We start from the raw sequence: 26,500 nt of genomic DNA, 5'->3' as shown, positions 1-26,500 counted from the left end.
TCCGCGCGGTGCGGCAGTTCTCAGTTTCATGCATGCGTGAACTCATCGCGACGGTTACTTAGTTTCGATTCTTCATTTTCACATTTCGCCCACTGGGGATGTGGCAAAAAAAAAATTATATAATCCCAGAATTTCTTCATCGCCCCGGCGGGCGAAGTATCTCTTTTTGTCTACTCATCCGAATATGATAGACGCGACTCTTCTTTTCTCTTTTATTATATATATTAATCATGTCTATATTGCGATGGGGAAAGGATGACGTTGAAGGATGAATTTTATTTTGTTAATTTTAATAAATAGACAGATATATATCCTAATTAACTTCTCAGGGTTTAGACAGAAACAATGAGTTTAAGTACGTAAACGAATGTCAAGAACGCGACAGTTTCGAGTATACTTGGCCGTGTTCGCCATATATACATTGAGCGCTAATTACCCGCCTCGCTTCGTTCTCATTTACGAGACAACGATATTTTTTTCTGTTTCAGCGATGTGACGCAACCAGTCGGGAATATTTTTATGCAAAATGACTCGCGCCCTTGTCCTTCTCTGCATGGCCATCATTCTACCTCTCGTACGATGCCACAAGGTAAGATCGCAGCCAGGCATCGCCAAGACGCCCAAGGACACTGTTATCCCGTGCAATTACCTCTTTAAGACAAAGAACACGCGTGTCCGCGAGCGTGCACGCGCGCAGGAGAATAATTCTGCTGAATTAAAGCGAACGACCGCAAAATGCGATGACGACTCTAATTCACGTTAATCACGTCGCTGCGAGGTAAACTCACGGTACGCGAGCAGCGTCATTTGATTTACGCTTGTGTCTCTATTTACTCAAGTAATATATCCTTCTTTTCCCTTTTCCCGTTTGCCACATTAATTTTGCAGAATATAATTTTAATTTTGTGCCTGTGCGCGCGTGTTGCACCACGCTCGTCTTTAAGGAGTTATCCTACCGTTCGTTTAATCCGCGCGCGGCTCTAACGTTTCAATATTATTTAGCGCGATTACGGCACGGGAGGAATTAATTAGCTTGACGCTCGGCGGTGTGGGAGAGAAGGAATTAACGATGCCTCATAATTCCGCGCGTTACTTGCGATTAACGTTGGGTGCGCCGGCTATTTACGAGGGAATTATTCCAACGATCATTGATTATCGCGCTGAGATTTGCGCGGAACTTGCTAACGACACGAAGTTCCTTTAACGTAATGTCCTTTCAGCTTATCATATAGTTATTGGCATATAACAAAAATTAAAAATCGTATTCACGAATTTATATATTTTTTATTGGTAATTAATCTCAAGTAAAAAAAATATAAATGCGAAGTATACTCTTTAGTTTGAAGATCGCAACGCACGTCTGTAGTTAAATCAAATCAATTTATTTTGTCAGATGGTAATTCGCCGAATTTATTCTCGAGACCGGCAAGGTACCGGTAAAGTGCGAAACACGTTTTACGAAATGGAGCTTGTTATAACTGGCACTGACAGATTAATGGCACTGACAGTTGCTACGTGTCAATCCTCAATAGTATCTGCCTAATTAAGAAAGCACGTGGAAAAAAGAAAGGATTGCGATTAATAGCACGTTACAACTTAGCACGCGTCGGTTGAGCGCGTCATCTTGTCGTAGATAATCATCACGAACGTGGTCAATGGCCGGCTCTTCTCTAACTTACGTAAGAACCATCGCGCACCTCGAAATTGCGATAAAACCATCGAACCATTCGACGCTGTTTAGCCACCTTATTGCCTTGCTTTCGATTTTTTTTTCGAGAAATTTAAAATAATCGCGCAATTCGTGTTACCAAGTGTCCGACGTGTATACGTGATAACGGTTGACGAGAAAAAATGATGATCGAGATAAACTCTGTTAAAGCGAGATATCGACAATAATATAAAAGTTGCCAATTTTTAATCGTTGATTTAAAACTTGATTCATGCAGGTTATATTATTATAAGAGAGAAGTATATATAAAGTTTCTGGATCTCTGAACTATTCGCAAAACTCAATTTCGCATCTTTTGTTTCTGCGAAAAAATTTATGATTCAAACATTCGTAAGATAGATTAAATTGATTAAACTATTCATGAATAATAATTTGATCATGAATACAGTAATATTTTTATTTGAATGAATCGGTACTAGCTTGTATATTTCATATTGATATCTATCAGAATATAATATGTATTTCTTATTGAATCCCAATCAGTAATTAAAATTCAACGGGAATTATGAGAGTTAAATCAAAAAAGCGATATAAGTATATAATAAATAAATAAATAAATAGCTTGTAGAGATTTTTTTCAATAAAATATATGCCGCGACAAGCGCATTGAAGTTTACTATGTACAAGTAATAAACTAAAGGCATGCACCGATAATAAAAATGTTAAAAGGTTGCGCGTTGGTGCGTGATTAACGTTCACGTGCGCGAGCGCGTGTGTCTCGTCTTTGATAAAGCGCGAGAAGCGGTAGAACGCGCGAGTGTCGATAATAGGCACGTTAAACATTGTAATCAAGTAAAACGGCGCTTCTCTCACGACGATAGCCGTTTAAATCATTCGCGGATAGACATCGCGGACCGGTCAGTCGACGGCCCGCCGACTTACGTAAATTCTCCGGTCGTTAGGAAACGGTACAAATAATTACTTTCAGATGAGAAACGCGCTCCGTCGATTTCCGGCAGCCGTTCCACGTGATTTACATGATTTCGCGATGTACTTGTTGCACCGGAGAAGAGAATGAAAGAAAGAGAGAGAGAGAGAGAGACTGAAAGCGAAAACCGGAATGCTCCTAAGCCGAGAGAGTAATCTACTTTTCGCAGGAGGGGAAAATAAAGAAAGACGGCGTTTCTATTCGATCGACGGTTATGCTCGCAGACGCGTGAAAAGCATTACGATTAAAACGCGCGACTCGTGTCACGGTTGACGGATATTACAAAATTCATTGTCGGCTCGGAAACCGTGCCTGAGAAATTTTCGATTGTTTGCCGTTCGATCTGACGTGAGATCGCTCGTACATATGTGGCTCAAGGCAGATTTAAAAGAATCCTCGTATATATATATATATATATATATATATATATATATATATATATATATATATATATATATCCGAACAAGAATATTAAAGAAATTAATATAAATTAATATAAAGCGAAAAATAATTGCACGCAACAGAATAAAGATTGAAGCTAATTTTTAAATGCTAAAACGACATTAATACTATAATACTTTCAGAATTTATATGCTTATATTGGATCAAGTGCATTGAAAGAGTTAATATATATCGCGCGGAGGAGATTGAAAAAAAAAAAAAAAATACAATTGAAACATTGGGTATTTTACAAAATCGCGGTTGCGTTTAAACAGAAATTTCGAGCGTTCGAACAAGCGAGGCGGTTATCTTGTCGACGCTTTGTTAGGAGCGAAACGATCGCTCGTATAGCGCAGATCGATCGATCGGAGGCTCGGCGGCAATAATGAGCGAAAGTGATCGACCTTAGAACTCCCAGGGGCTTCGATCGATTTCCAGCTGCAGTTCGATCGATTTCTGTGACACGGCGCGCAAGCAAAACGCCGCTGTGAAATGGTAGAACCAGACCTTGAAACGCGATTGGAAAACAGAATACGCGTGCACACACCCGTTAATTACGGGCCGTCGGCGCCGCCGCCGCGCCGCCGCCGCGCCGCTGTAAAACCGGACGGGCTACGATTCTGAGAACACTTGAAAAATCACCGTCCTGACTTGAGCGAGCTTCTCAGCCAATTACCGCGATTGTCACAACAAGAAAAGAGACGTCACTTAAAAATTTGCATACTGATGCACCAGCTAATAAATGTAATTTATTCAACTAGACAAATGTTAATTTTTAATTTTGTATATAAGGTAATTTTTATACATTTAGATTTACAGTATGTGTGTATCGAGGAAATTTTATTTTATTTTATTACTATTAAAATATTCTCTTTCTATTCTTATTTAATAAAAGCCTCTTGGCAGGCATCATAATAATGTGTTTTGTTATTTAATCGCTCTTGCTGCCTGCATTGTGAAACGCGAAATTTCAAGTCGTGGATTAATCTACAAATTCCGAGCCGTGATAGCTCTACCGTTCGTGACGTAATTTTTTACAACACGAAACGTGATGTCTTTTTGCCGGCGGCGTTACCATTCTCGATTACCGTATCCATTTTGCTTCGCTATTCCCACGATATTGGCACAATGGGGACAATACACCGTCAAGCAATCGCTTTAAAGAGCCGATAAAAAAAAAGGAATAAAATAAAATTAACAAAACCGGAGTCATGGAACTGTCAAGACGCGCGAGCGAAAAAACGTATATATGAGATGATGGCGTAATAACCAATAATGACTAAATTGCGAATCCCGGAAGCTAAATTTGCTCGCACAAAAGATCTCCGCGTATTCTTTCTCTCTGGCCTATCGCGTTCATTTCTCCGCGCGAATAATTACGAGATAAGCACGCGCAGGAAACGCACGTCGTTTTTACGTCAGACAAATTAGCAGCAAGTTCCCTTTCGATTTATCACCTCGATTGATGCGCGCCGCGCATTCGCTTTTACGCACCATTGTGCCGCACGTCGTTTCGCATTTAGGAATCGTAAGTAATAAGCGTCGGGCGATCGATCCGCGGCGGTATATCTCATCGCGGATTTATTCATGAGGCGATCGATAAAGCGCGCCGAGATTACGCGACGGTCGCGATCACGATTGCGTAAGGATATTGCGACACCCGCGCGCATTCACCTAAACCCATTTGTGTGTTTCAGATCCACGAGCACATGACAAGGGAAGAGATGCTATCGGTGTTTTACACGGGACACGAGTCCGGTAATAACAGTAAAGAAAAAAGTAACTCACGCGTTATCTTTTCCTTTTTTTTTATGCCTCGTTTCTTTCGGCTTGGCATTAAAAAAAAGCATCGGGCCACCAACTGATGTGATTCAAATCGCAGAAATGCGATTACAAACGCGTCAAGGATGATTAGATACTTACTTTAATTTATCGTCCCTATATACGAGGTGTTCAATAATTCAAAGAAAATTGAATGCATTATGCCGTGAGAGACTTGTAGTTTATTTTTTTAAATATATTTTAATAAGTATCCTTTTTTTTTTATGTATTTGACGTCACGTCGCGTGATCGAGAAAAGTTCTTCAAAACTAAATTCATTAATTCTGTCAAAGTAAGATCCGCAAATCCGAATTTAATGACGAATATATTCCGCCCAAAACTTTATTCACCTAGAATCTTCATCTTTCTTGTATCCTCGACGCGTCCCTGACAAAGAAATCAAGGATCAGAGAGGCGCAAATATATTTTTCATGCTCGACAACGGGCCGTTAAACTCCAATTCTACGTCGTGAATCATTCCCGTTGAATATTCATCTCGATTCCGTCATTCGAGAATCACCGTTTTGACGATCTTAGAAAGGATCGCCGTTGTGCCTGTCGTTGGGCTTTTTATATTAAATGACCGTGATTTTTATTTATTTTTTTTTTTGCGACGACCACGCTCGGCGTAAGGAATCGAGTAAGAAATTAAATTCTGAAATGCTAAACGTAACTTTTGCAAACGCTAATATAGTGCGCAGTAAAACAATGTTCCGAAAAGTATTACGGCGTACGGCGTTTATATTAAACGATCAAATCCTTTTTTTTCCTTAACATCTCGTGGGGGAACAAGGACCCGGCAAATATATAAACGGATTTTGCGTTCTCTCAAAACTATAGTGCCGCCGTACGAAGTCGTGCCTGTGTTGCACACGGTGCATAAGAGGAGCGTGGACGCGAAACCGCAGATTCACCTGAAGGCCTTCGGCAAAGATATCAGCCTTTCGTTGAAACCCACGGAAGGACTATTGACGGCCAACAGCCTGCCGATGTGGATTGTCACCAGGAACGCGTCGCAACCGGACGGCCTTCGTTACGAGAGGGTGAAGGATGTAAGTGATCTCCTTTCGGCATATTTAATTATCGAGAATTTTACAATTTCTCTGAAATTCACAGACTCTCTCGATATTTATCATCAAATTGAATTATTTGAAAACAATCGGTCGAATTTTTCTTCTTCATACAAGATGTCCTTGAAAATCGAAGGGAACGTAACAACGCGTGGTTCTGAAAATTCATTTAATCGTTCGGTCAGATAATTATATATATTTTTGTCCAATCGGCTTCTAACGAACCGAACTTCTAATTGTTCCAGGTCGATGTGGATATCGGCGACATTTATCAAGACACGGAGAACATGGCTTCCATTCTGCTACACCGAGACACGAATGGGAAAGTGCGCGTTGTAAGCGGCCATTCTTTCTTAATGTTCCTTTCGTCACCACCCTATTATTGCGGGTCGTCTTTCGTCAACCGACGCGACTCGCTTAGGACCTGTGTTATAATTATAGCAGTATCGCAATTCTCGTTGTACCGCACGGCGTAACATTTTTACGACGATGGGCGTAAAGCAACTAAAAACGATCGCTGATACAATCCTATATAAGCGATAGAAATTCGCAAGAGATTCGCCGGATGCGCGAATAACTTATACTTTGGATTATAATTTATACTTCAGGAAGATAGAGAGTATTTCTCTTTTATATCTTTAAATTTTACTAAATTGTTTACTCTGCTATAAGATTAATTTATGATCGAGCAGAAATGAAAACGGCGTATATGATGAATCTCACGCGCCAATGGAGATTTATTATAAGTAATTAAAATGTTGGAGCGAGTGTCTGGCGCGCTGTTCCGTCGAATGCGGCCAACGTCCATCTCATGAGTTATGACATCTATATTTTATGGACAACCTACCGAGTTTCGTTATCCTCGCGAAATAGTCGTAAACTGCTCTTCAACAAATGAGTAAGGTTAGCCGCATATTTAGCGAGCAGTCGCATCGCTTGCTTAAATCTGAGATGAAACTTCTCTCGTTGAGACGTTCGTAGTTCCTTTTGTTTTAAGAATTAAGAAAGAAAAACGCTTTCTGTGAACTGAGCGGTAGCTTTGTTCTCTTATTCTCTTATTTTTCCAAAGATCATGAATTGAAGATTATCAATGGAATCTTAATGTCAAATATCTGAATGTCTATTGTAGATAATTGAATGAAATTACGACCGTGGCATTAAAGTTACCTAAATACCGGCGATATCGCAGTTTTGACATTTCGATCTTACACTCGCAACCGATATCTTTCTCGCCTTGGTCTCGGGACAAAATCTCGCGTGAAGGGTATTGTGTTCACGAAGATGGAAGCCAATAAACTTTTGCGCATCCTACCTTTCGCCGCGGTCTGCAATTACAAGAGAAAAAAAGAAGGACGTTGGATTCCTAATAATTTTGTGTTCAAACAAGCATGACTTGATTTCTCTTACAAAGCTATTAATTGCCCGTCTAGAAAGGAAGCGGCTGCACAAGATGTTTTCCCCGTATTTGCATTTATCATATGTATAATTTTTGTGATACGCGAAATCTTCGAGATTTATTCGTCATCGGATATCGCAATTATTCGCAACTCGATCGCGAACTTCGAGATCTTTTGAAAGAATCGTACGATGCGAATTTTCTCTCCGTACGTTTAAAGTTGATTGCACGAATTGACTGATCCTTCGCTTTCGTCACTCCTCCAATTTTAATTAATGTTAATTGTTATTACACCCGGGATGTTTTTTGCAGTGAAAAAAGGCAGAATTGAATTTCGCCAGCAAACCGCGCTATACGTGCGTCGAACGTCCGCATGCCTTACCCAAAAGGTCGGGACGATCTAAATTGCGCTATTACGCGCGAGATCATTACTCGCGATGCAAATGCGAGTAATATAACTGGTGCGCGGGCGAGAGCATATAATCGCGCAGTTATACCTTGCAGGAGTCGTGAAAGTTAATTGTTCGGTACGAAAAACCTCTCCGTTCAACCAGAAGGGTTTCGACGGAATTAATCTTTCGGCGACTCGCGCGTGGGAGTCTGAATGAAATTTTAACGAAGACGAAAAAACGTAATGTCGTCCAAGCGCGGCCACGTATACATAATATACCCGCCTGGTTACATAACGCGCCGTAAAAGCGTTGTTCTAAGTGACCCCGTGCTGTCCTGACCTTTCGCTTTCACCCCCTTCCCTCGAGATCTGACCAGTGCACCTCTCTCGCAGACTGCAGAACGAGCGGCACGATCGTGTCCGGATCGGGAATATACCGAGTAATTCGACTCGCTGCAAAACACTCGCCTCGGTGCCCGGGCTCGATGGAAACGCTCGATTTAACACGGCTCTCAACTCTAACGCGCCGTGATTCATACGCCGCGATATTTATATACGTGCGATATTCAAATTGCACAATTCGGAGAGAGACGCGAGCGGGCACGAGTCGTCTGATAATTATAGGTATCAGAGTCTATCAGTTTATACACACCGGGAAGTGTTCGAGCGATCAAACTTACGAATGTTCACTGCGAATCGTTTCGAAGTTTATGCCGAGATTATTAATTATAATCTCTTCGTTCAAGTTTATTCGTTACATAACGGTCGAGTCATATTTTTTCTTGATTTACCGTCATCTCTTCACTTAAAGTTTGTGGGAAGAAATGTTTTGTACATTTAAAAACATCGTAGTTGCGCTCAGAGAGACTATTATCGGGTGCAATTATAGTCACGGTTAATTACGAGGAAGTTTATGGGGCAATACGTGACTACTTGAATATAGTTCATGTCATGTAATCTAGTCGTGAATCAGTTCCTAAAGACAACGTTATAGTCTTTAAAAAAGAAGGAAAAAAGAATATTAAGAACAAAATGCCGTTTTATCGTTGCGCTAAAAATAATTGTGTAATTACTAAAAAATTAAAGAAAAATAATATATTATGTATATAAACTAGATTTTTTAGATTCGTATTGAATTAAAATGAAATTTTGCAATCCGAAGTTGAACGTTCCAATGGCAATTGATTACATTGCATGATTATTGATTATGTACGTTTAATGAAACAATTCGTTATTTCTATTAATTATCCTATTAAAGTGTACGTCTTTTCGCTCAGGATGGAACCATCGGTTCTGAATTAGTTATTCGGCCACTGCCAGAAAGGGTTCTACAAGAAGTAGTGAGCGAAGCGCCAGCCCTTCGCGAACCCAAACTACTGCCCAACGTAACTAGTAGCGAGGACTTGGAAAGCACAAGTCATCATATCGTTTTCAAAAAGGTGGATCGACCCGCCGGCGATGAGTACAGCGACTTTTGTGAGTGCAATATACGTCAGAAACTTTTTCGCTTCGATCGCATTCGAATCGGCCGTTTAAAGAGCGATTTAAAAAAAAAATCGTGAGATTGCAAATATAAATGCAAATGTTTTCAGCGCTCATGGAACCCGACCACTTAGCCAAGAAGTATAGAATTAAACGTTCGATCAATAGCAGATCGAGGCGCGAAGCACCGTACGTCATTTACCCGGAAATCCTTTGCATTGTGGATTACGATGGGTACAGGTGAGAGTCGGCTAATATCATCATTGAGAAGCGAGTATATACACGACTGTTATTTTTCTCGCGCGAACACACTTCGCGCATTGACATTTATAATTTCTCTTAGCGCGCTTAAACGGACGCGATCTTCTCGTTTCAGATTGCACGGCGGCGATAACGTACAGATAAAGAGATACTTCGTGTCCTTTTGGAACGGGGTTGATCTGAGGTACAAGTTACTGAAGGGGCCAAAAATACGTATCAGTATAGCGGGGATAATTATCTCACGGGTAAGAGACGGTAACAAAATTAGCCCTCGACCCCGGTTGATCATAATCTGCACGATTGACGGATCTTTTTTCGAAACATATACATATATCCTAATTATCGGACTTTGCATTTATTGACCAAAAAAAAAAGAAAACTATCGTCGAAGATATGAAAGCTGTAATAAGTTGAAAGTTGCAGTTGGAGCACACCCCCCTCCGCGTACATAAACAAAGACAAAATTGTATTGTATCCAGGGACGAGACGCGACACCGTACTTAGAAAGGAATCGCGTGGGAAGAGACGCAATCGACTCGGCAGCCGCTCTGACTGACATGGGCAAATATCTTTTCCGGGAGAGGAGACTTCCTGTATACGACATCGCCGTCGCCGTTACAAAGTAAGAGTGCCCGATCCGTATAGAGCGGCAAGTGCTGTTAGCTTGACGCAGCAAGTCACGAAAGTGCCCGCAGAAACGATAAGCTCATAATTCATACTTCTCTATTATTTGTCAATCCAACTCATTAGCGCTACATGACGTAAACGAGAGAAGCGTCGTCAAAAATGCGTCCTTAGAAGCATTCAATTAATTTCAATACTCTCTGTTTCCTCTTTTTGCGTTACGACCGATAATATTTATTATAATTCTCACGTTTTATTCTCTCTGATGATTTCATACTCTCGATTTTTATTCCGCAAAACAGGTATGATATGTGCCGTCGTAGGAAAGGCGGCCGCTGCACTAAGGGAACTGCCGGTATGGTTTATTACATAGCGATCACGCTTTACTCCTTTTTTTCCTTAAGTTTTTTAAACGTACAGCATTTTTGCTAGCTTGTATATAGTTGACGGTATTGTTGACGGTACACGCAGTAATGGTATATAGTCTAACAGGTACAGTAGAACGTTGTTAGGGGATGTCTTGGGATTCTGGGGGGAAGATATTCTTCTGTCGAGAAATCGGAGAATACACGTGCCAATTAGTAACTGGCGAGAAAATACTCGCTGGTGCAAAATAACCTTCGGACAGAAATATCTTCCTCGCGTGGTCCCGATAATACAACGAGTGAAATTAAAGACTTGTAATCCGGTGTCTGCGAGACAATGCATTTGTAATTCACCAGAGCTTCTTACGCACACACGCTCGAGCAAGGAGGAGCGAATGAGGAGTGGGTATGGTACCACTAATCTTAATTTAATTAATAACGCATAATCCGTGGCCGCGGAAGAAGTGGTCTTGAATGCCGTAACACCAGATGATCGTGCCAATTGCGTCACACACGGAAACACCGTAGATTTGTAGATAGATTCGTAAAAATCGAGACGTATCACTGAATAAAGTATCGCGTATCTCCGGACAGACTCGTTTGGCATTTGCATCGGAAAGTCATAAAAATCGACGTGAGTTTCCTGTAGATCCTTAAAAATGTGCCTATATACATGGTGATTCGCGAATTTGTGTACGCGTAAGTTACATAATGCTGCGTAGATCGAACTGATATATACAATATAAATCTTTCTTTCTGATTCACTTTTTTTTCCAAGTTTTTATTAGTTGTATCTCGCAACACTCTAGGCAAGATTACTCCAACAAACAGGTGTAGAAATATATACGGAAAGTAAAAGGAACTGAAATATATTCAAACCGACAATTTTATAATCGATGTTAAAGAGATTACCCTATTAAATTTTATTTAAAAAAACTTTATCTCCAAATAATATGACATATTAGTGAATTTTATCGCGCACATCGATATAATGGTAGTATTTCAGCCTTTTTTACATTTTTGCATTATTCTTGCACGTTGAATCTTCATTTACGCAGATCTACGTGATTTACAAGTTTGCAGCTTATTAGACAAATAATTTTGCGAATTTCTGTTTCGATTACGAAAGAGTGCGACATACGACATACGAGCAATTAAATGTTGTACATACAATAAATCGGACCTGCCTGTCGCGCTCAATCGATGTGCCGGAGCTCGCAATCGCGTAAAATTGATTAATCGATCTTGATACGAAATTGCCGCTTAATAGGCGGACGTTTAGTCACGCGCCAATACGTATAGAGTGTTTTTTTTTTCGCTTTTATTTATTTATTAATTTTTTTTATTTAATATTTCATTAGTCGCACACGCGCTTCCGCAACCACACACGCGTTTCTTCGAGGTTGCCTCCGGAAAGGAGCGCGTTCTTTATTTTCTTTGTACGCGCGAAGAATCGAAAGGATTGAAACTGACACAATATCGGCGTGTGTGACTGGCGTTGTGCGGAGATTAGTTTCGTGCGCCTAAATTCTAAACTATCGGAATCCGACCGGTCGCGCCGAAATTGTGCCGGTTACAAATCCATGGTTATCGCGAGGACATTCGTTCGCTTCGCGGGTGTGTTTGCTTCCGACCACACGCAAATCCGCATTACTGATTAATCGCAAGGACATCACGGAACTTTTTTTCAAAACGCAGAGTGGTGTGTCACACTTTTATACACGGTCAGTTTCTCGAGAGGATGATTTATCATTTGTGTACCAATTCGCGAGAAATCCATGGGGGAACTACGATTCGTACCGAATCGTTTCAAACTCGTTCGAGCGACTATCCTTTATATGTTTTTTTTCTTTTTCCATTCTCTTGTACAGTATCGCAAAAGGATTAATACGAGCGGTGTCTGAATTCCACTGTCTGAATATTGTCTGTCCCGTGACCAGGTCAGAAATGTTCGCCGAACATGAAATCTACATGATAAAGAGTATTTTTTGTTATTGCATTGCAGATTAGATATGTGCAGGAGGCAATACGCGAATGATGTGTGCAATAGAGGAACCGCAGGTACGTTTTTTTTTTTCGAATCCAAGAGGAAGGAAACTAGTTGTTTTTTTTTTAGCTTTCTCAACTTTAAGTCTTGCACATTACGCACTGCCTTACAAAGTTTCAATCTTCAGATTTCCAGTCCCAATATTTAGCGCGAGTTGTATTAATATCGAGTCAGATAAATTGGTTGAAGGAAATCTGGTGAACTGTTTTGAAAGATCGAGAAATCGGAAGAAAATTCAAAGTTCTATTTTACCGTTTTCAATTCTTCGAGACTTAGTAGGCAATCGTAGAAATTATTCAAAGCGAGCTCCCTGTTACATACTTTACCTGTATCACCTGAACATTATATTTACTTTATTTCTAATGTGTCTCTTACTTTTCCCTTCTTATGTAATAATTTTTCGGCGTCATACGCGCATCATACAGATTGCAATTCAGCAACGAGAATGCGTCAAGCAATTGCCTCTTTCGAACTCTGCTGTTCCCTTGCACAGTTGCTTAAACCTATTTTCTATATATGTTTATATCTATTTTGCATATACGCCAGGTCTCGGTATCTATATACAGTGGCGGATCGAGGTGATTTTGGCGATTTAAGCTGACAAAAAACGAAGCGCGAACGCGAAGAAATCTGACAAAATCTAGCGGCAATTCCATTGTAATCCGCCACTGTATCTACACGACTGTTACTATTTCCGCATTTTATGTATATACCATTGTTTCACCGGTCTTCTGTGCATCGAGTATTGCGTCTCGCTCGTGGCGAGAGGAAGAAACAATCGCTCAAAATTCAATTTCTCTCCTTATTCTTTTTTTTTCTTTTTACATCGCCTGCGCTCTTTGTTCTGTATCTCTCCTGAATAATAATTCATGTACTCTTGTATACCTTTGGCTGCATTACACTGTCACGGATCGTGGTCTTTGGTAAGTCTCTGACAAATCACAGCAACGCTAAAGAGAGATGCGCCTACTTTTTCCCGCAATCGATCGAATATTGAATCGGTGGAAACGAGGGAGGGGAAAGGCGACGACGTTCCCGATCCGTTGATCGGCCGATTCGCCACACGGAACCCACTCGAACGTAAACCACCCGTAGTATCTTGGGCTAACTCTCTCGTTAACCATTTGGGCGATTAACGCGAATTAACTCCGGATGCATGCCGCATATATATATATATATATCGACCCTGACTACTCGTTTTTAACATTTACCGCCGCAAGCGGATTAATAATATTAATTCCCGTAGCGCGGAAACTACTGCTCGACATACTGGCAAAATCTATGGTGCATTAACAACGCGCGTTTCTTCGCCTTAAACGCAAACGTAAACATTGAAGTGGATCTGCGATGTCTCGGTAGAGTTACATAAATTTTAAAATTTTAAACGGGGGGGGGTGATGTCTTAAAAAGTCAAAATCCCAATTTTAAAAGAAATGGAGCAACGCGTTAGCGTTGACGAGCGTTTACGGCGGAGACACGTTTTCGTCGCTAATTTAACGAGACAGCTTGCGTTAATACCGAATACGATTCTGGCAGTAATGAAGTAGCGCTACCGTATTCGATGTACGCACGTAGCCGACGTAGCATTGCTAAAGAGTCTCCTCTGCACAGGATTCGCGTACGTCGGCGGGGCGTGCGTCGTGAATAAGCGCCTCGAGAAGGTGAATTCGGTCGCAATCATCGAGGATACCGGCGGATTCAGCGGTATCATCGTCGCTGCGCACGAGGTCGGCCACCTGTAAGCATCCCATAAATCACCGTCTTGCAAACCTTTCCGTTTCCCTCCCGGTTTTATCTACTTTTTATCTACCACCACGCGCGTCCACCTTTCTTCTGCCTGAAACGAGAACGAGCGATTGATGCTAAACGAGCTAAAAATAAATTGTACGTTTTGCGCGAATCGCAGATTGGGTGCCGTTCACGACGGTTCACCGCCGCCTAGCTACCTGGGTGGACCGGGCGCCGAAAAGTGTCGCTGGGAAGACGGATACATCATGAGCGATCTTAGGCACACCGAGAAGGGCTTCAAATGGTCCCACTGCAGTGTGTCCTCCTTCCATCATTTTCTAAAGTAAGTAACTGCGCGCGAGATATTAGAAGAAATATGCGAGAGAATTGTTTTTATATAATTACCTTTCCGATCATTTCTTTTATTTCTCAAATGGACTTTGACGTGTTGTGCATTAGTGTATCTAGAACTTCTGCAACTTTCTACGAAGTATAAATGTATAAATAAATAAATAATCAGATTCTTAACATGAAATAGAAACAAATGGTAAATCCACGCTATTTTTTTCTGCACTTTTTTTAGTGGTGATACGGCGACCTGTTTGTACAATGCACCTCACGAGGACGAGGCGCTGCCCAGAGTGCTTCCGGGAAAACTCTTATCCTTAGATGCACAATGTCGGAAAGATCGTGGAACAAGCGCTTGTTTCGTATGTATCATAATTTTTGTAAAATTTGCTAAGTTAATTCCGATAATTTCTAAGTTAATCCCATCTACTTTGATTTCAAGAATGCAGCAATGCAGCTCTATATAAGACATTAAACTATTGTCACACACATCTACTTATTTTATTTATCTATTTTTATATTTTTGCATTCTGTATTTCAGAAAGACGATCGAGTTTGCGCTCAGCTGTTCTGCTTCGACGCCGGATCCGGATACTGCGTCGCGTATCGCCCAGCAGCGGAAGGTTCGCCGTGCGGAGACGGTCAGGTAAAGCGAGAGAGAGTTTTGCAACAACGTCTTGCTTCCGTCTGTAAAAAGCAATGTCCCTCTCGGCACACGACATTCCCACTAATATACATAATGCAGCTTGCATGACGCTTACGGTATAGCTTCCGTGACGCGTGCGTCGCAATTGTAACGCGCAATTACTTCAGAAATGAATATCATAAATCTTGGCGACGCCGACGATATACGCGATGTGTTGACATCGTGTAATTTTACATAACAGCGTTGAGATAACAATATTCGGCATATATCTTCTCAAGATGTCTTTACACAGTTGTTTAATCGCTTGATCGTTGACGTTGATTTCCAGTACTGCCTGAACGGGAAGTGCGTGGCGGAGCACGAGAACATAATACCGGATTATACGCAGAACATTCCGACGTACGTACGCCGAGACAGCATATTCAATTCCGCATTACATACTCGGCCGATATTCGCTCATTACAACAACACAGACTACAGGTAATGATCCGAGAACTCGAGTGATTTATTTTGTTTTCTAACGCGAGCAACACAGAAGTGGCACATAGCTAGATACAACACGTAGCCAGATTTCACTAATCTTTGAATGCCACGTGTGTGTAAATGAGGAAAAAGGAACTTGTTTTTTTTTTCTTTCGTGTTATGATCGATTAATCTTCCTAACGTTTATTAAAAGAAACATGAAACTTCTACATACTAATTTTTGGAGATATAAATCTTCGAATTTATTGTCACGAATGTATTGTAAAATTTAAAAAAAATTGAGGGTTGAAGTTACATCAGTATCGACAGGTGTATTTCTAGGTGACCCACGGTTGCATTTTACCATATTGTAGCTTCAATGTGAAGATGAACAACATATTTACAATGAAACTGGTTTGCCATTATTGACGCTCTCATTAAGCAGTATACAGTGCGCTGATATGAGAATGCAGCACAATGTGTAGTAACACCATGATAATATGCCACACAGGTACCCAGGTTGGGAATCAACACAAAGCATACCATTATCGAGCGTGTCCACGTCGACACCGACGACAACGACGACGACGACGATATCGTGGACGTCAACTAATCCTTACAAACGCGTCACAAACCCGTTCGCAACCACGGTGTCAAAATACACGCGGACAATTATCAATAACTTGTACACCGATCGATACAAGGCTAGATACAGTAATAATAGCATTTATGATAGTAATAGCGACACTGGTGGCGTCGTCAGCACCACCAGGAGAAGCAACAATTTCTTCAACTCGTATTACACCGTCAGTACCACTCCGAAGGTCACTTACGGTCCGAAACTTAGTCCGTTCAAGTATAAGAACACGATCAGCGTGGAGCTTTCCACGACGACCAAAGGATATCAGAACGGCCTTCGAAATGACGGCCGCGGTAAGAGAATCCTGTGCACCATCGCCGTACCTTCTTTTTTTTTCTTCTCTCTATTCTCTCCTCCGACTCTCAAGACGAGTCTTTAATTTTGCATGACTTTCGTCTCTTGCCGTTAACGCGACGGATTCTCGGTATCCGACGGTCTTCTCTCCGTGTCTTTTCTGTTTCTGTCCACTTCTTCAGTGGCGAGTCCTGCCTGCGAGGAACCTTTCGAGAGACATTGGTTCCGACACTGTTCATTGTCGTTCTATCGGTTCTGTCGGTTCCTCCGATAATACTTGCCGATACTTGGAAACTATTTCATCATTTTGTATAATATCTCTACTTCTCTATGTTTTCTCTGTCACTAATGGAATATCAGGAGTATTGTAAACTGAGTTTCTATCTCATACGACCGATCTCATGAGCCGATAAAGGTCCTTCATACTGATTATCGTTAATTCTTTCTCGTTAACCCTGGTTCTTAATTTCATTGAAATAATATCGATTAAATTAACTCGGAGTTTTAACAGTTTATCTCTCTTGTATATATATTTTGTATATATTTTTTTTTTGTAAATATCTCTTTCCCCTATCGAATCAATCTTTAGATAAACTGCGAATGAAGATTCTAATATTGATTCGATAAAAATGAAGCGGTTGTACATATCTCAGTTGTGTTTCTTCGACAAAGATGCACATAAGCATCGCAAATGTGGACATATCTCGCTCTTTATATCTCTCTTCAACAAACGTACTAGTAGGACAGTGATATGTGTATGATAACGTGAATATATATGTATGATACTTTTATGTAATATCTATAGAAGCGATAAGATACATTGTGATTTCCACGGATGGGATTACTAATAATTCTATGTTGTTGCATCACTTTCAATCCTATTCCAGGCATTCTGTAGACTATTCTAATCGAAAATGCACGTAATTGAAATCGAAAATTTAATTTGTCCGTCTGTTTCCAGGATCAGAGGCCGGTGAATGCACGGACGTGGGGTCAGATTGCGCGGAGCTGATTGACAGGCTGAGAACATGGCTGTGCCATTTACAATCTGTGAAGAGTCGCTGCTGCGCGTCCCTGAAGACGATCTGTGCTGACTAAATAATGATATTAAGGACAAGAAAAAAGAAATAAAGAACAAGAAAAATCGATTTAATAATTTACTCGAAGACGTCGCGCTTAGAGACACCCGCCACGGATGAGGATTTTATCGGGCGCCCTGTCGCTTCACGCCGTCGTAACTCGCAGCATCCGGAAAAGCGCCGCGTCGGAATGAAAGAAGTTGGGGAAAGATCTTTCACTCTCGTTTCGTCTCTCTTTCTCTTTCTCTTTCCTTTTTTTGCGGGTAGACGAGAAAATCTCCGTCGGGTCCTCGTGCGGTTCTTTGATCGCGACGATCACACATTCGTCTCTTAAATGTAGCTCGACTCAGCAAATGTGTGTCTCACATACCTCCAGATGTTCCAATTCTTGCGATACGGTACCCGTGGAAATCTTCACCGAGGTACTGAACGATGTAGTGAATCTCTAAAAAGGAGCAGACTGTCAATCGGTACGATAGAGATTTCGTCTGCGTTTATATTTATTCAATAAGGAGCGATCTCGCGAAAGACTCGTTACACAGGCACACAGGTGCGTCGTGCGTATATCTCGCGCGAACATAAAAACGCGCGCGAGTGCGCGCGGATAAAGCCATTTGGAAATTACATAAATTGTATAGCGCAAGACAATAAATGGGAATAATTAAAACATCTTTCTCGTCTTCCTCTCCTAGCCCTATATCTGTAATTTATATATTGATATAACTATATATAAATTATGTAACCACCTAGAGAAATATAAAATATCTGAAACCCAGGAGCGTTTTACATTATTTTATATATTTTTACATTCTGATCTGAAAGAAAAAGAAATCGATAAATTTGAATGAAAATATGGAACAGGAAAAATATCTTGCAATTATACTTTACTGTGTAACTTCCTAGTTTGCGGATTAAAAGTATTTATTTATTTGATTAACAGAGTTTTAATACAGTATTTATGATAAAAATTATGTCTCAAAAATAGCCAACGCACAAATAATTTACGGGAAAATCGAATATTGTAGTCCTTGAGGAATCTCAATGGCGAAATCTGCCATCATTAAGATCTGACGACGGTAGCCACGGACAATCGATGATTGATTATGCTAACAAGAACAAACGCCGCGGCGTCTTGTGATGTAACGTATACAACACATATAATATATTTCTTATTCGGCGTATTATCAACTGTCGCATGTGCAATCGACGTGGATCTGCAATTATAGATAAACGAAATACGGGAATGTACATACCCCACTGGCGCACATTGCATATCGGAGTAGATGCGTGATAAACGATTTGTTTGGCAGCGAGCAGATGTAAAAATATCACTCAGAACGTCATCGGGGATCGGAATCGGAGGAATTCAGGAAAACGTCTTTCGTGAAAAAATAATAATTATTTGTGTAAGAATTTACAAAAGCACACATACCATCAATCAAACGTGGATCAACGTTTCGACATCACGGTGTTTTAGCAAATTAGTACGTATATCCTCTCCTTCTTTTCTCTCTTTTCCTCGACAGAGTTATGCGAATTTCACATCGATTGTTAATAACTTCTTACAGATAAAAGCATTTATCGTGAATAAAATTATTTTCAGTTTCCTGTAATTATTCGTTCTTTAAACACCTTAATTGGTGTTCTATTTATTAATCCTTCTTTGTTTCTCTCCTGCTTCTCTTCTTTTTATCATCCTCTTTTATAAATTTTTGCCATGATAAAAAGCAACTCACAGTATTTTTATTATAGAATACAAGCACAGTTCTCGACGATCAAAAATGCAACGAACAATTTGATCCTTGACAGGACTGGACAGGACGTTTAATTCATCGATCGAGTCTTTACGTATATGTCGTCTGTCACACACATTAAGAATTATGAATTTGTATAATTCTTTCTTATTCACTACTGTGCTCGCGCGCAAATCATACGTTATATGTACAAGTGTTTCGCTCGTGGTAATCACGAGCGCAGATCAAACATCGGCCAGCTAATTTATATAGGGCGCAAAATGATCCTCCCTCATATTCGGACTACGGGCTCTCTCGCCGAATGGTCGCGAGATATATTCGCGAATATCAGGATACGCGAGAGAGATCGCAATCCATATTATTTGATCCTTGACAAACACGTCGGCGAAATTACGAAGAAATTCAAAGACCGCCTTTCGCGGATGCATCTGTAGAGAATGTTCCGCGTGATATTTCTATTATGCCTGATCGGGATACCGTTTTCACGATGCAAGAAGGTATAATATAGAATTATAAATCACAGAATTATAAATTTGTACCTTAATATTTCTAGTTTTTTAGATCAAGTACAGTCTTATTGGCAGTTGTAGTATAAACATGTCAGTTTAATTACATTATTAAAAACTCATTAAATCAAATTGCCACTTTTATTATTTTATGTCCAAAACACACTATTTCCCTATTTAAAACTTTAAACCCTTTTCCCTAAATTTATAATAATGGAGATACGATACTTTACCTCTAAATCTAAGGTATAGAAATGTAAAACCTGATTATTGTTTCGTCCGCGTAAAAGTGAGAAGTGCGAGGCCAGAATGTTAAAAATCAAAGGATGTGTTTTCAGCTTCACGAGTACATGACGCCGAACGAAGTGATGTCCATTTTTCACACACCGCATCATCAAGGTGAGTGGATAAAGCCACCCCTTTAGAAAGATATTCTTTACTCTCATATAGAGAGTGCTTTTTCAATATTAAACTTTTCTTTTTTCTTTTAATTATTCAAATTTTTCCTAGATCAAAAGAAGCATTAATAACATAATCGCGATAGAATATCCCAATGGAATAATGCCGTTATCTTATTTGTATTATACAGCTTTTATAATCTTAATTTATATTAATTGTCAGTACCCAAGTACGAAGTGGTGCCCGTATCGCATCGCCTGGTGAAGAATGATGTCAAAAAAGCTACGAACGAGTTGAAGCTGAAAGTCTTCAACGACGACGTCAAATTGTACTTGAATCCCACGGAAGGTATCCTCGCCAGTGAGAACACCCCCGTGTGGACCGTTTCTTCCGATTCGGAAGCACCAGAAGGATTGCAATACAAGCAAGTACCCAAGGTAAGTTTGATTCGCGATCGAATTGAAAACAAATGCTATGTAGTAAAATTAAACCTCATGTAGCGTCTTAAAATGTTTATAATACTATAGTAAAAAATACTGTGCGCGAAATAAGTGCGTGAACAATTTTTACCGATTAATTAGCCTTCTTGTGCCGCAGGGTATGGATTATCTGGGAGTCACGCTTCAAGACGTACACTCTTCGAGTGCGGTTTTACTAACTCCCACTCCTGACGGCCAAGTACACTTGGTAAGATTTGGATCTTCGTTGGATCCCAATTGTACCTCAATTTTCAAGTATCTCAAAATTTTTATCGAGGAGCAGATATCTCTTTCCTTTTTCCCCCCTTAAATGTACATAAATATAAACGGACGACACTTCGTTTTCTTCGCAGGACGGAGTGCTTAATAACACATACGTCATCAAATCCTTGCCGCGACGAATTCTGAAGCACGTTCTTTACGGAGGGCACAATCTCTACGAACCGCTTCATACGAAGAACGTGACGGAAGACGATGAATTCGACTATACGCATCATCACGTGGTGTATAAGATACCTTCGTTGGATCGTTACAAAGATCTGAGTAAGCCATTTGAATATCTACCTGACAATTATATTCCCTTCTGGAATTTCAAGTCTATTCTTCCAGAGATTACAGATCCTGAGGACCAGACGGTGAAACGCGATGCCCCAGACATCATTTATCCGCAAATCATAATAGTAGCCGACTACACTATGTACAGGTAAAAGTAAAATGATATGTAACGCCAGTCATAAATTGCAAACAATTTTGTAATTTTTCTAAAAAAAATAAATATATTATTCTTTTATTAATTTTTCTGTTTATCGCAGATTACTTGGCGAAAATATCGAGCAGGCCATAAAATACCTCGTCTCGTTTTGGAACGGAGTCGATTTGAGGTACCGCTTGCTGACCACGCCCAAAATTCGACTTAACATTGCAGGAATAATTATAAGCACGGTAAATTTTAGCCCAATATTCTTCATCGCGCTCAAATACACGTATCTTTTTCAGTTATTGCGTCAAAAATAAAAAAAAGAAGATAACAATTTCCGAGTTTTAAATATTAAACGTATTTAATATGTGTTTAATATATATTTCTTATAGGATTATTTTTAACGTAACACCTCTTCGTGTTTCAGGACAACAATGCGATTCCGTATTTGGAAGATAGTCGTATCGAGGTTTCATCGGTAGACGCGGATCGTGCTCTACGCGGCATGGCTGATTACTTTTATCGCGAGAGTAGATTCCCGACAGATTTTTACGACATGGCGATTGCTATGACACAGTAAGTATTCGGTGGTTTCCTGTACGTTCTCTTTTCTTATAATTTCTAGAATTATAAGAATATATAACGCGCGGTGTAGACTGTAATAGACGACGATAAAATAATACGATCCGATGTGATTTCAGTCTGGATATGTGCAACATGCTAACCGATGACTTTTGCGACACCTCGACTTTGGGTAAGTCTGCTGAAAAGCTGAAATATATATAACACTTTTTTTTAGAAAGGATTATATGTATATAATAATTGTATATACGAAAAATGCGGCTCCGTGTTTGTCGTTAATTACGATTTTCCACAGGGGGAGGAAAAGGAAATATGAAATAATGGTAAATTTGCGACCGTAGGATATGCGTACGTAGCCGGTGCATGCGACAGAAATGCAACGAAGCAATCATCCGAGGCCGTAGGAATTGTCGAGGACAACGGTGGATTTTCCGGTATCATTCCTACGGCTCACGAGCTCGGCCATCTGTAAGTCTGTGTTTGCATGCGTTTTGCATCATTTTTTTTTCTTGCAGAAGAAAAACTTGTAAGGAATTTTATTCACGAAAATTTCTCAGGCAAGAAATTTAATCGTGCCAGCAACAATCGAATTCAATTCCGAGATCCGTGCGAAAAAGAAACGCGTGAATTATCGCTTCTGCGACGTTATAGATATTATAAACATACATAAAGAAGGAAAAGATACATATTTCACTGTAATAATTGCTCAATTATTAATTAAAAAATGTTTGATGATAAAAAAATGATCCTTTCGCGTTGCAGAATAGGAGCGCGGCACGACGGCAATCCGAAAGGCGCCGGAGATTGTCCGGCTCAAGAAGGCTTTATCATGACCAGCGGACTGATGTTGCACGAGAACGGCTTCGAATGGTCCTCGTGCAGCATAAACGCCTTCTACAATTTCATCACGTACGTATAACACGCGCATACATTTTACATATTATTATTTTTTTTTTTTTTTATAAATGGCATTAATTTAAGAATTATTTCAGCGAGGACAAGGCAAAGTGTCTTTACAACGAGCCCGTAACGGGTCCACCGGTGGCGCTTGTATTGCCCGGGACTTTGATGTCTTTGGACGATCAGTGCACGAAGGTCTTCGGTACGCCGGCGTGTAACGTAAGTTATTCAAACTGTAATCTCGATGTACTCTCATATGCAAAATCAGCTTTGCCTCGAAAAAATTTTGAAAAAATTTACAACGCGTAGGTTTGCTTTACAGAAAGACGCTACGGTCTGCGTTCGCTTGGAGTGCGAATATCCTGGAATCGAGGGCTACTGCAGAGCATTCGCGTCAGCAGCGGAAGGTTCTCCTTGCGGGGACGGTTTGGTAAGAGTTCCGCTATTTTTTTTTATTTTAAATATCGAAATTCTTGAGAAATAGCTGTTGTCGTTAATGTCGTAAGGATTAGATTATAAGAAATATTTATCGTAGAAATGTAATTAACAGAAATTATTGTTATTAAATAATTACAATATACGTTAATAGTAAATATTTATTATGGTACTCTTTCAGATCTGTTTAAATGGGAAATGCGTGCTTGAAGGAGTGATAACTGAGGACAAAGAAAAGAAGAAGTTACTCGAGAAGTTCCTACCGAAATTCACTCTTCAAAAAATCAGACAGATTCCGTGGCTGCAATTACTGCAAAAACTAAAGAACAGAATCAAGGAGACAATCAAGGAAAAGATAAAACTTTTCACGTGAAGATAAATATCAATGTTATTGAGGTAAATTCGATTTGCTAAAATTATATATTTAAAAAAATGCAAATACTGCGAAATTTATTTAAATTATGCTATTAACGAAACGAAAGCAAATGTTCGATCTTCTTTTAATATTTTATATTGCGTTTATGGCTGCGGTCCACTTGACGCTACAAATGCTTTGGTACGTTTTTCTCTTCTCCTTCTTTCTTCATTGAAAGAAAAGAGAAGAGGAATGCTTCGAAGCATTTGTAGCGTCAAGTGGACCGCAGCCTATATCAGTTCAATTCTTGATGTGTAGACGCGCACACACACAATTACTTCTACTACTAAAATAAATATTTCAATTTGTGTTACAGGACACCATACACGCCGATATATCTATAACCGCACTCTACGTTGCTGCTGCTTTAATGGGGTACCATATAAGAACAAAGTAAAAGGATATACATCATGTATTATGTTAGGGATATATTTTATGTTCCTTTAAGACTAAATTATATCCCGATTGAAATTTTTCAATCTTTTGTACATAAAAGTTGACGCATGTAAATACAGAGAAAGTCACGTATGCACGCGTAATTCGCGCAATGATATCAGAATATTGTAAATTCACATATAATAAATCCAAAAACTATCATATTCTCTGTTCATCGTACATTGTATAAGCAAAAATTTCTTTTTTCGGTGCAGATTTTCTACATTAATTTCTCAATTACAGATTAAATTTTTGATACTTTTATTTTCCTGTAACTTAAAATATGAATTTTGATGTAACTTTCGCTATTAATTAATTGTATTGATGTGTATTGATGCCTAGGACATTAGTATTCATAATTAGAGAAAATATGATAGTTTTGGAATGCCCTGTATAGCGCAACACACTGTACAAAAAAATATAAACGCACAAAGTAAACGTTGATTTGTCTGCTATAATTAAAAATTCATAAATGAAATTACGTGTGCTACTTAGGAACTTAATGTAATTCTATTTAATTAAGCACGAATATTTTTATATGCAATTTTTGCAGTAGTGAGATTTACATAACTTTTTATATGTATGTAAATGACATTTAATGCATAAATTTAAATATATTAATCATTTCAACACAAAACACTTCACTTGATTCGTTAAATATAAATGATTTTACATATAAGAAACTTAGACGAAAAATACAAATACAAATAATACAATAATTTGAACTTGGGAAACCAAGAGAGAGAGAGAACTCTTTTTCACTGATTATTATACAGTCGTTGAATCTATGCCTACCTCCTCATACAGTTCATCTCTGTTACCAGGATAACCCTCTAAAATGCAGTCTATTATTTCAACGCAAATCTTCTTTCTTTTTAAATATTCGCGTGAGTATTCGTCCAGATTCACCTGTGCCTTACGTTTAGACTCTTGCAAATCTTCAGAACCGCTTGATTCCATCAACTTGTCCAATTTAAGCGTTAATTCTTTTACATTTTTTTCCAGAACAATCTTTTCCTTTTGTGCATCTTCCAACGTCAGACTCGACTTCAGAGAGGCTAAAAGTGTCTCCTGTTCTTTCATTTCTCTCACGACTTCCTGATATTTGTTCTCGACCTCACTGGCATGAGCTTGCAATTCCTTGTCGATCCTCATAAGTTCATCGGTGTCCTGTGTTGAATCTTGGACAGCGCAATATATCTTCTGTTTGCCGTAAACCTAAAGACAAAATGAAAATAGTCTGTATTTTAAATATTCTAATTCTTGCGATAGCTGTAAATGTTGGCCTTTACTTTTTCGAACAGCTTCCCATCCGACACCAATTGATCCATAGCCTTTTGAACCGCATTTTTGTTGTATTCGTTATGCAAATTCGTGACTACGTCATTCACACTGTAGGGTCTGTTTTGCGTTTTCATATAATTATACACAGCTGCCGTAGTCATTGTTATGCCTCTTCAATTAACTGCAACGTAACAATTGAAATATATATATACATCGCTTTGCACAGTAGCAGCAAATTGAGATATTGCGAACACAGCGATATTTTAAAAGCGTTTAATTGCCACAGACTGCATGCTGAATGAAAATTACAAATAGAATGATTCAATACATACATCTGAAAAATACATACTTACAATTTAATCGTACATACGCAGATCATAAGCACTTTATTTACCAACTGGCACGAGAAATACATATACGAAGATACACATGCGAAGATCCTTTACCAGAACAAAAAATTTCTGCAATTTCGTTTGCTAATTTGGCCGGTATCACTCTATTTGTCCACCACTTTGCAAACGATGTCAAGCAAAACAAACAATGCGGACAGCAGAATTCGTCTGATTGTCTGATGTCTACTGGCAGAATATTCGCGAAGTACATAGTTTCTCCACTTACTCCAAAAATATTGATGGTAGTCTACCTCTTATATCACACAGAATATTCTGTCCAAAGGTATCATGAGAACGAAATAAGGTAGGAAATAACCTCGAAAATTTCCGAAATTATTAGAATATATTTTTTGTGAAAACTAAATCCGATTCAAATGTCGCGCGTTTCAACGCAACAATTGAGATAAATATTTAAAAAACACTTTTTGATTAGCTTGGGAACGCAAGGCGGTAAAAATCTGCACAATTTT

The 26,500-nt window shown here is 39.4% G+C and overlaps 3 protein-coding genes across 8 annotated transcripts in view; 2 read left to right on the top strand and 1 right to left on the bottom strand.

The window, feature by feature from the left end:
• The window catches only part of Sona (sol narae metalloprotease), a 50,202-nt gene extending 31,783 nt beyond the window's left edge, over positions 1-18,419 (top strand). For 5 of the 6 annotated variants that reach the window (XM_077399636.1, XM_077399638.1, XM_077399639.1 and 2 more), the window contains 16 exons: positions 489-589; positions 4,796-4,856; positions 5,760-5,971; positions 6,235-6,324; positions 9,054-9,252; positions 9,369-9,498; positions 9,635-9,764; positions 9,999-10,141; positions 12,514-12,569; positions 14,167-14,293; positions 14,462-14,626; positions 14,867-14,993; positions 15,173-15,277; positions 15,606-15,757; positions 16,251-16,672; positions 17,635-18,419. In XM_077399636.1, coding sequence (XP_077255762.1) covers positions 527-589; positions 4,796-4,856; positions 5,760-5,971; positions 6,235-6,324; positions 9,054-9,252; positions 9,369-9,498; positions 9,635-9,764; positions 9,999-10,141; positions 12,514-12,569; positions 14,167-14,293; positions 14,462-14,626; positions 14,867-14,993; positions 15,173-15,277; positions 15,606-15,757; positions 16,251-16,672; positions 17,635-17,771 — 2,319 coding nt within the window. In that variant the 5' untranslated portion in view covers positions 489-526 and the 3' untranslated portion in view covers positions 17,772-18,419. Of the gene's footprint in view, positions 1-488; positions 590-4,795; positions 4,857-5,759; positions 5,972-6,234; positions 6,325-9,053; positions 9,253-9,368; positions 9,499-9,634; positions 9,765-9,998; positions 10,142-10,445; positions 10,499-12,513; positions 12,570-14,166; positions 14,294-14,461; positions 14,627-14,866; positions 14,994-15,172; positions 15,278-15,605; positions 15,758-16,250; positions 16,673-17,634 lie in introns of all 6 variants that reach the window. The other variant, XM_077399641.1, reaches the window with a different exon arrangement.
• A 265-nt stretch (positions 18,420-18,684) lies between these two features.
• Positions 18,685-24,369, top strand: LOC143893864 (A disintegrin and metalloproteinase with thrombospondin motifs like). The gene is made up of 15 exons (XM_077399643.1): positions 18,685-20,003; positions 20,351-20,411; positions 20,634-20,848; positions 21,009-21,098; positions 21,244-21,433; positions 21,500-21,593; positions 21,703-21,832; positions 22,015-22,163; positions 22,289-22,341; positions 22,511-22,637; positions 22,932-23,078; positions 23,162-23,288; positions 23,392-23,499; positions 23,686-23,900; positions 24,236-24,369. Exons 1-14 carry the CDS (start codon positions 19,944-19,946, stop codon positions 23,875-23,877), a joined length of 1,743 nt encoding a protein of 580 aa, XP_077255769.1. The 5' UTR covers positions 18,685-19,943; the 3' UTR covers positions 23,878-23,900; positions 24,236-24,369.
• On the bottom strand, positions 24,333-26,383 carry LOC143893863 (homologous-pairing protein 2 homolog). Its single transcript, XM_077399642.1, has 3 exons — positions 25,992-26,383; positions 25,647-25,819; positions 24,333-25,572 (listed from the first exon to the last, which is right to left on the bottom strand). The coding sequence occupies exons 2-3, from the start codon at positions 25,797-25,799 to the stop codon at positions 25,123-25,125; spliced, it is 603 nt and encodes a 200-aa protein (XP_077255768.1). The 5' UTR covers positions 25,800-25,819; positions 25,992-26,383; the 3' UTR covers positions 24,333-25,122.
• Positions 26,384-26,500: the final 117 nt, after the last annotated feature.

Source organism: Temnothorax americanus, unplaced genomic scaffold (genome assembly GCF_048541705.1).
Source record: "Temnothorax americanus isolate GAGA-0224 unplaced genomic scaffold, ASM4854170v1 Scaffold13, whole genome shotgun sequence".
NCBI classification, from domain to species: Eukaryota; Metazoa; Arthropoda; class Insecta; order Hymenoptera; family Formicidae; genus Temnothorax; species Temnothorax americanus.
The sequence above is the reverse complement of the archived record's forward strand: the minus strand, read 5'-3'. Positions and strand labels throughout refer to the sequence as shown.